Genomic DNA, 10,138 nt, shown 5'->3' on the forward strand with positions numbered 1-10,138 from the left:
ATGATCTTCAAGAAGTATTTGATATACTAAGGTCATACAACATGAAGTTGAACCCGTCTAAATGCAACTTTATTGTGTCGTCAGGAAAGTTCCTTGGACATATGGTGACAAGAAGAGGAATCAAAGAAAGTTCATAATAAATGAAGGCGATTTTTGAATTAAAAAGTCCATCGAATGTCAAAGACGTCCAAAAACTGACAGGACGGGTTGCAGCCTTGAACAGGTTCATTTCACGTTCGTCGGATAGGTGCAAACTTTTTTACAACATGTTGAGAAAGAACAAAGGATTCTTGTGGTCAGATAAACATGAAGCTGCTTTGAATGACTTGAAAAGTTATCTAACTACACCACCACTTATGTCCAAGCCCATTCAAGGAGAGGACCTGTACATGTATCTATTTCTAATGGATCATGCAGTAAGTGGCGTCCTTGTAAAAGAAAGTGAAGGTGTCTAGTCGCCTATGTACTACGTCAGCAAGAGCTTGGTACATGCAGAAACAAGGTACACGTCTCTTGAAAAATTAGTACTTACATTAGCTATGACTTTCACTAAGTTGAGATATTATTTTGGGTCACACAAGATACATGTCATGACGAACTTCCCTTTGAGGAATGTTTTGAGTAAACCTGATCTGACAGGAAGAATGGCAAAATGGGCAATACGACTAAGTACTTACGACATCACGTATGACACAAGGATTGCGATAAAGTCACAATCCTTGGCTGATTTTAGTCCAAGCCAAATGACAGATGCTGAGCAGGAATTTCAGCAAATTCTTTCAAGAGTAGATGTGAAGCCTTGGACATTGTACACAGATAGGGCATTGAATGTCAATGGAACAAGATTGGGGCTTATACTCAAATCTCCACAGGGGGATATGGTAGCTCAATCAATATGTTGTGACTTTAAAGCCACAAAAAATAAAGCTAAATATGAGGCATTGATCATGGGACTTACAATTGCTAAAGATATGAAGATCAAGAATATTGACGTCAACTGTGATTCCTTACTCATTGTTAATCACGTCAAGGGGTCTTATGAATCCAAATATCCCAAGATGGTTGCATGCCTGGACATCACCAAAGGGTTAACCAACCACTTCGATAACTTCGGCATACAACAGGTTCCAAGGGAAAGTAACATGCAAGCTGATGCATTATCCGGATTGGGAGCTGGTTCAAAAGATTATATTTAAACAACATCCCAGTGGTCCATATCATGAAGCCTTCTATGGAAAGACTGGTTCTTAAATCTAGAATAATGACTCTTGATCAACGTGATGACAATACTAATGAAGATGGAGATAGCTGGATGAAGAAATACAAGGATTATGCAGTTTGGAACAATGCCAACCAACAATAATGAAGCAAGGATCCTCAGGATGAAGGCATCAAGGTTTACGATCATAAATGGGGAATTATTCAAAAAATCTTCCACGGGGCTGCTACAGAGATGTTTGAAATTACATGAGGCAAACATGGTACTAAGGGATGCACACGAAGGAGAATGTAGAAATCACACTAATGGAAGAAATCTTTCTTTAAAAATTTTACGCTTAGGTTACTATTGGATGACACTAAGACAGGATGCTCTAGACTATGCAAAAAGATGTGATGTCTGCCAACGACATGCACCTGTCATACACCAACCGTCTGAACATCTTAGCATGTCCATTCCATCTTGGCCTTTCATGAGGTGGGGAATGGATATCGTGGGAAAAATGCCACCTGCACCAGGACAGAAGGTGTTCATGTTGGCCATGACTGATTATTTCACAAAGAGGATTGAAGCAGAGGCGTTCAAGCAAGTGACGTCAAAGGAGGTAATTTCATTCATTAAAAGAAACATTCTCTGGAAGTTTGGTGTGCCATCCGAGATCTTTTGTGACAATGGGTCGCGGTTCATAAGTGAAAAAACTCAAATATTTTGCAAATGTTGGAACATTAATCTGATTAAGTCGATACCAAGATATCCTCAAGCCCATGGACAAGCTGAGTCAAGCAACAAAATCATAATCAACGATCTAAAGAGACGGTTGATGTTATGCAAAGGAAAGTGGGATGAAGAACTACCTTGGGTGTTGTGGTCGGACAGGACAACTCCAAAAACATCTACACGACAGACGTCATACAGTCTAGTCTACGGCACTAAAGCTGTGTTGTTAACAGAGGTCATGATACCAACAGCAAGATATGGGCTCTTGACGAGTGACATGAACAACATAGCGTTGTCATACAACAAAGACACTGTGGATAAATTGCGAGAAATGACAAAAATTTGGTTAGTTTCTTATCAACAAAGGGTGGCTAATGCCTACAACAAACATGTTCACATAATAAATTTCCGTGTTGGCGACATGGTGCTAAGAAAAATGTTCCAAAACACTGTGGACGTGACGGCAGGGAAATTTGCTGAGACTTGGGAAGGCCCTTACTTCATTGATGCCATCGTTGGACATGGGGCTTACCGGTTATCAAGTATGGACGCAACACAAATACCAAGAAGCTGGAACACTTTGCATCTAAAACTTTATCACGTGTAAAGTTTTTTATCTCATCTTTTTAAGTTTCGGTTTTTAGAAGTCGTTGATCAATAAGTCGATTAGGACATACTTAGTTGTTGGTAGTCGCTTATGTTTAGCATGAGATTGTTTGCTATTTTATCATTATTTGCATTTGATGAATTATCTATGAAAGATCAATTTTGTGTTCAACTTGCTATGAGCTACTTTACTATGCGATATGATTATGCTTACATTTTCAAGTTACTAATCCAAATTGCGAGTTACATTAATCAACATGTAAGAGTATGCTTGCTCACTTAATTTAATTATGCACTTCTATTCTTTAAAACTCTACAATATTATTTCCATTTATACATAATGATGAAACTCACACAGGGCTGATCACCCAACTACAAATTTTGCTACTGCGAAAGTGCTATAGACACTTGACGAATGTAGTTGATGATAAAATACTATGACGTCTATTACAATAACTACGATATTTACATATCTTTATGACGTTCTACGAATTATGAATAACTACTTGGTGTGTTTTAAGAGGGAATAAGGCATTTTAACCAACCTACGAGTGCATGCACCTACGTAAGAATAACGAATCAAACAACAAAATAACAACAAGTGCAATTATAACAAAATACAACATTGTAACTGTAATATCCGGGATATATCGTGTAATTATTTTATTAATAAATAATTATTATGTATGTTCAGTATCTATTCTATGGATTATTTGTTAAGTGTTATATGTGTTTGGATATTTAAAAATAATATTAATTGAGTATTTTAATTTTTATAAGTCCAAAATAAAATATAGATAATTGTCATATCTTCCTATGTATTTTTATGTTAATTTATGATTTTACAGGAATTATATGGATTTTACAAAATCTTTTTCCGAGTATTTAAAAACTATTTTATAAAATCGGGAACCAACCGACATCATCCGTTGTTACGTTTGTATAACCCGAAACTCTTCCGAGAACTCCTTCCTAACCTAATTGCAATATTCAGAGCATTTTCCATGTTTTGACTTTTTCGATCCGGCGTACGGTTTGTCCTGCGCGGGTCCCGACGCAACATTTTCGTTACATTATTTGTTTCGGTGAATCGATAAAACTCGTATTTTCAATAAACGGGAGCTTTTTATTAAACTATCACAATTATCACCTCGTAATACGTGTAACCAGGCGCTGAGACCAAGACCGCAGTACAAATTGTATTGATTTGGATAATTATCCCGAAAACCAGTACCGTTTGGATCAGTTTTTACAAATAAACGTACCGTTTTATATCCGGAATGATCCAACGGGATACTAATTTTCCGTAATTATAAATAGCCTCTACCGTATTTTATTTCGTACCAAAAATCATTTGCAAACAGTATTTACAGAGTTTTACAGAGAAAATACTATAATTATAAATTGTTCTTCGTAATCAAACACAAATTCGAAGGCGTTATCGATATCGGATTTTGGCGTGCTTATACTCAAAACGAAGCTGTTGATTTGTACTTTCAGAATCTTCCATCAAAACCGCTGCAGAATCAAGTGGTAATTCCCTACAAACTGTTTTTAATTCGAATTACTAATGATTTAAAATAGGAATTTTTATTCGGATGATTGGTTGGCTGATTTGATGATTGCATGTTGTAGAGCTTTTCATCCTGATGATTTTGGTATATTATATGACCGATTTGGAGTTCAATAGCGTGTTTAATTTTGTGTTTGATTCTCGAATTGATGAACTAGGGTTTTTAGTAGCTTGAATGTTCTTAATTAGATTTAAGCGTTTCTTTGTTTGGGATTGAAAGCTGAAATTGATTACATCATCGAGTAGATCGTGGAAAAACAAATTGATTCATGTGTAACTTGTTAACTGACGATCTCTGGATTGCGTAGTTCGAACCTCGCCGGAAAAACGAACCCAGGCGGCAGCGGGTTTTTCTGGTTAATTTTTCGGCTGATTTACGGATGTTGTCTTGAATTGATTGTGATATTTGAGTTCCTGATACCGTGTTCTTGAACCCTGCAATTTCTGGCTTGTTTCTGGAACGTTTCCGGCCGCCAGAAAAGCTCCATGGCGGCGGCCATGGAGTCCGGCCTGCGTGAGTTCATCGGAGAAGACACAGGGGTGGCAAACTTCAGTTTGGCCCCTGTAGTTTTCCCTAATATTCAGACTTCATACCTCAGTTTTATAAATTTACAAAAATTATACTTCTGTATTAATTATTTTCAAAAATCAGATTTCTGTTTATCAACTTTTCAAAAATTGGATTTCTTTTTATAAAATGATTTTAAAAATAGTTTTAACTATTTTAAAAATTCCGAAAATGATTATTTTAATTTCAAAATCTGTTTTTAATTCAAAAATAAATCTAAATTATTTAATTAATTAGTTTTAATTATTAATTAATTGATTAATGGATCAAATAATTTAAATATTAATTGATTAATTAGTTTAATTAGTTATTAATTAATTTTAATTGATTATTTAATTGGATTTAATTATTTTAATTGATTTAAAAATTCTGAAAAATAGTTTTGAGCTTTGAAATATTATTTTAAATTGTTTTCAAGGCTCGATAATTATTATAAAATTGTTTTGAAGCCAGAATTGGCCAGCCGAACCCTGTTTATTACTTTAAAATTGATCCAACGACCCGTTTTAATTCCGAAAAATGCTTTAAAAATCATTTTGAATACCCAAAAGCCTGTTTATAATCTGAGACTCCTTTATAAATGATATGTCATTGATTATTTGACGTGTTATGTGTTATATGTGATTTGTTGATTGACTGTCGGTCTATATGTTCGGTGTTTATTTATTTATAGCATAACTTTCAATCCGTTAATCGGATTTGGGTGAAACGAAGGATAGTTGAAACCTTATGACGTCCATGTGACGACTAGAACAGTGTGAGATGAATATTGATAGATGCTTATGATGCCTAGTAGAGTAAGCAAGGCGTAGGAAAGGGAAGCTGGTGAACATAAAATAGAATTGGCATGTAGAAAATACAACAAATGATCAGAGGATAGAAGCGAGGCATAGGAGAAGCAGACGAGTGGTTGTTGAATAGAGTCGTTAGACGAGTACAAGTGAAGTTGAAATCGATTATGATAAGGCAAGTACTTCTAAACCTTTCTCGAGATATATTGTAAATATTTCTAAATTCTCTTGTGACATATTGTTAATATTCAAAATAGCTCCATTTTATATTGGAAAAACTTTGAATCCTTCATCCTTAAACCTGAGCCACATCATTTGATCTTTGAACCGTAAGCCTTATTCTTTGTGAACCATTTCTTGTTGATTTACCAGATATTAAACCACACAAATACGATACTACTCCACAAATATATAACCATCATATACCAAACACTGGAACAAAATTGTTTAAACATACAGAAACTTTTATACTCAACCATACATTGTGACATCAAAGTATTAAAACCCTGTAAAAATATTATTCATCTAATACCCGATTATCCTACAGGCTGGAGGCCACTTCTTTTATATACTTTGACATACCCTTTTTGGTACCCATGAATTTTCACCATGCTCTTATACAAATGTTTTATTGTTATTGATCATGATCTGGTTTTATTGAATTATAATGTTTATCATATTGAACTGCTTTAGAATTGGATAGTTTTCTTTGTGTGGACCAGATTCGTGGTCAGACCATATCGATGGTCAAGTTAGGCCAATGTGTGCCTTGGATCCAGTAGTTAGAGCAGTGTTGTGTGCTTTGCTCGGGGTTAGTGCGTGACTGATCAGCAGCCTAACCTTGGTTTTAAAAATTTAAAATGAATATCCAATTCTATTGGTTGTTTAACAAGAAACTTGATTCCTTTGAATCATCCCGTTTGATCATTGTTTAACCTCAGTTATTGCTATTATGACTTGCTGAGCTAGTTAGCTCACTCTTACGAATCTTTTTATATATTTTACAGTTAAGAAGGATATGGTTGATAGCGAGGTTTCCCAGTTCAATGTACGGGCTAGGATTCCAGATTATGTTGGATCGAGCTAGCAGGAGCCTATTGCAGGAATGAGATCATAAGGTTGTAAGAATAATTTCTTTATCAGTTGTAAGTTAAATTAGTTGGGATTTGGTACGTTGTCATGAAAGTTAAGGTGGTGGCATGTTTTCATACTTTAACCTGTTGCGATCCGTGGTTATGAAAAACAGGGTCATTGCAAATAATATTTCATATACAGGTTTATATATTGTGTATGTGTTGTGGTCCCCAAACTTCTGACCCGGGTTTGGAGGGCACCACAGTGACTACACAATGACAAATACAATGACGTTCTCACCTTTTGAGAACTAAACTGAAAAAAATTTAAGTTACAAAGTTCTGCAACCATATGACAATCAACGCTATAACAAATGATTACGTATAAAACATATTACGTAAGTAGTAATCACAGTTGACAAAAAACAGCAGGCGGAAATTCTGCTCAAAATCAGTAATAAGGACAGAATAGAATAATGACGAAAATCAAATTCATAAATGACATACATAAAGTTATGTCGAAAATTTGGGTTGCAAAATACCCAAATAAAACCATGATTCCCCCGCAATAATGTGAAACAGGGATAAAATTTTAACAAAGTACTTAAACCAACAAATTACTAGCAACATGGAACAAGTTCACAATAGAAGAAGAAATCAAAAGATAATTCATTATTAGGATCATCATTCTTAGGAGACTTCATCCCTTCATCACCATCGCCTTGATTGTTGAATTCATCTAAAGGGAAAGTGTCGTCTGGGAAGGCTTCATTGTAAATCTTCACGGTCTCAAACACATCCCAGGAGCTCCATTCACCTCTATGATACTCAAACATCATGTCTACACGTGTCCTCATAATTTGCTGATGAACAACATTTTCAGCTTCAGAGTGCAAATTTTTCTCCATGGATTGCACCTTATTGGCAAAATCATCAAACTCTTTTTGAGAACTCTCTGGGGCAACCAATCTCTCTTCAGCCAGTGTTTCTGCAGTATTCAACTTCTTAGCGCAATTTTTGTGTTTGGACTCAAGTTCTTTGTTCATCTGCATCTTGTGGTTATAGACTTCACGGGCCACTAGAACACTTTGTAAAGCCTATGTCATGGAAAAAGATGTATTAAGACAAAGTTATGACAAATGGCAAATATGATAAGAATGCGAGTGGAACTAAGGTGTGAATGACTTATGTGGAATGTGTAACCAGCATTATTATCAAGAATATCTTCAAGTTCCTTGGCAGACAGATCTTCCATATATTGTGGAAGGATCATGTCATCAAGCAAATGGGCAAAGGTAAAAGGGTTGGCTTGAGTGGCATAACTTTGAACCAAGAGTGGTAAAGGAATGTCAGATGCAATGGTGGTAACAGACTGGTTCACTCTAACCTTTTTGGTCATCGGGCTCGCGGTGGGGCTTAGCAAAGGACTTGACAGCATTGGGGCCTTGGAAGATTCAGTCTCAGATGGTTTGTCCTCACAGGATCTTTTAAACAGGTCTTTACTACAAATCATTGGAGGCTTGATAACATGAGGTTTGAATTATACAGTTATAAAAAAGGGTTCAAGGTGTGTTAACAATATCAAAAAGGAATTACAAAAAAAGATAAGACACGAAAAGAAGAAGTACATCCAACATATACCTCTAGCATATTTCAGCCCTGAGCTCATCTCATTCTTGTTTTCAGTTTTGGGACTTTCCATAGATTTCGAAGAAATACTGTGAACAGACATGGAAGGCTTAGGAATAGGGGTAGACAACTTACTTCTAGTCCTTGCAGCAGCTCCTTCACTCCCAGGAATCTCAGAGGTACACCCTTCGGTTTTATCCGGATTCTTCTTTAACTTTGCAGCAAACTCATCAACATTCACCCTGCTGGCATTGCGAATAGGACGGTCCAGACAATTGGGCCATAACCTGTCACCAACAGTAAGGGCGCGAATATTTGCCACCACTCCCTTTGAAATATTGTTCTCTTCATCAGCTTCAAATTCACAATCTACTTGAGGAAAAGTTAAAACAAAAAATACGAGAAGGACGAATCGTAAAGCAATAAGAATAATGGACACCATAATGGATTTAATCGACAAAGGAGGGACGGGAAAGTATGTCATAAAACAAAAAAACAACGATAACAAACTGCAATGAAGGCAGAAAATATAGGCTAAGCATGCAGTATTAAAAAAAAGTAAAATCGAACAACAGAATAACAGAAAAAAGGATGATGCTTACTGGCGTTGCTCCAACTTTCCAACAAATAACTGCCTCCTTATCCAAGTGAATTTTTGTTTACAAAAAAGTAATCCTTCTTTCAATTTCTGTCGTTGACGGTGTCATGGTTCAAAATTAGTGGGACATAAGTGTTTCTGTTTGAGAAGCCAAAATGGTAATTGTTGAACTTCTTCAGGCTGTATGCTTGTTTGATTACTTCGACGTCGATCTGGAAGTGATGTTTGTTTTCAATCGCATCCAAACAGGCAAGAGTCCTCCATACAAAGGGCATAAGTTGCCCAGGAGAGATGTTTAGGGTCTTCAGCACATCAACAACTAATTTGGGAAAAGGAAAAGTGAAATCTATATTGAATGGATAGTAATAAAAGTATACCCATTTAGCTCTGTGAAAGTCTACGCGAACATCAACATCAAGGACAAAAGCTAGGGCTCCATACGGAAAGAGCAATTGGGCTTCGTCGAGTTTCTCAGCCTTCATCGAGCTGAGTTGACTGTCACGAGCGTCTAGTAAACTGGTAATGATCCATCTAGAGATGTTGGAAGACGAATTAGGGCTTTTGGTATTGGGGATTCAGCGTGTTTGGAATTTTTCTTGGTCATGGTTGATGGTGTTAAGTTTGACGATACTAAGATTGAGGAAGAGAGATAACAAAATTGGGGGGGCTAACAGTTGAGCAAGTATATAGGGAAGAAGTAAAGAGATAAGACTTGGAGAGTTTCTTGGAAGTTGGACAACCAATGCATGCATATCAAGAATCAGATTCGCATGGATCTAGGGAGATCGATGGTCTAAGGATGCACGCAATTGATCCACGCAAACAGAGTAATAATTAGTTGATAGATTTTGTTAACTAATTTTTAATTAATAAAATATGGGGCTATTGTTATATCTGGATTTTTGTCATGACGAGACATGATCAACAAATGGACGACAAGCCGATTGACAACAAGTCAAGACGGAAAGAATAACAAGGCGACTTGCACGACAGAAAACACATGACAACGACAGGAAGAACCACAGACTTTGTCAAGCCAAGCTCCGATTTTGGAGGAGAATTAGTCAAGTAGATGCAACAAGATAACAACTGCAATTTTAAGTGGGAGAAAAGGAGGAAAGATGGGAGAAAAAAAAAGGAACAAACTAGGGGATAAGGAAAAGGTGGAAGCAAACAAAGGATACATATAGTAACTTCATTCCACACATTACGGCAACTCGAGTTCACCTAAGGAGACAGCAACATAATTCGATTTACCATATCAATATCAACTCGAGCTCCTTGAAGAAGTTAAAATACACACATACACAACACCTGAAAACTTCAACCTACAAATATATATATATATGAATATCTTACACAAT

The 10,138-nt window shown here is 36.2% G+C and overlaps 1 protein-coding gene across 1 annotated transcript; it reads left to right on the forward strand.

The window, feature by feature from the left end:
• Window positions 1-590: 590 nt before the first annotated feature.
• LOC141685456 (uncharacterized) lies at window positions 591-1,196 on the forward strand. Its single transcript, XM_074490555.1, has one exon. The coding sequence runs from the start codon at window positions 591-593 to the stop codon at window positions 1,194-1,196; it is 606 nt and encodes a 201-aa protein (XP_074346656.1).
• Window positions 1,197-10,138: the final 8,942 nt, after the last annotated feature.

Source organism: Apium graveolens, chromosome 9 (genome assembly GCF_009905375.1).
Source record: "Apium graveolens cultivar Ventura chromosome 9, ASM990537v1, whole genome shotgun sequence".
Taxonomy (NCBI): domain Eukaryota; kingdom Viridiplantae; phylum Streptophyta; class Magnoliopsida; order Apiales; family Apiaceae; genus Apium; species Apium graveolens.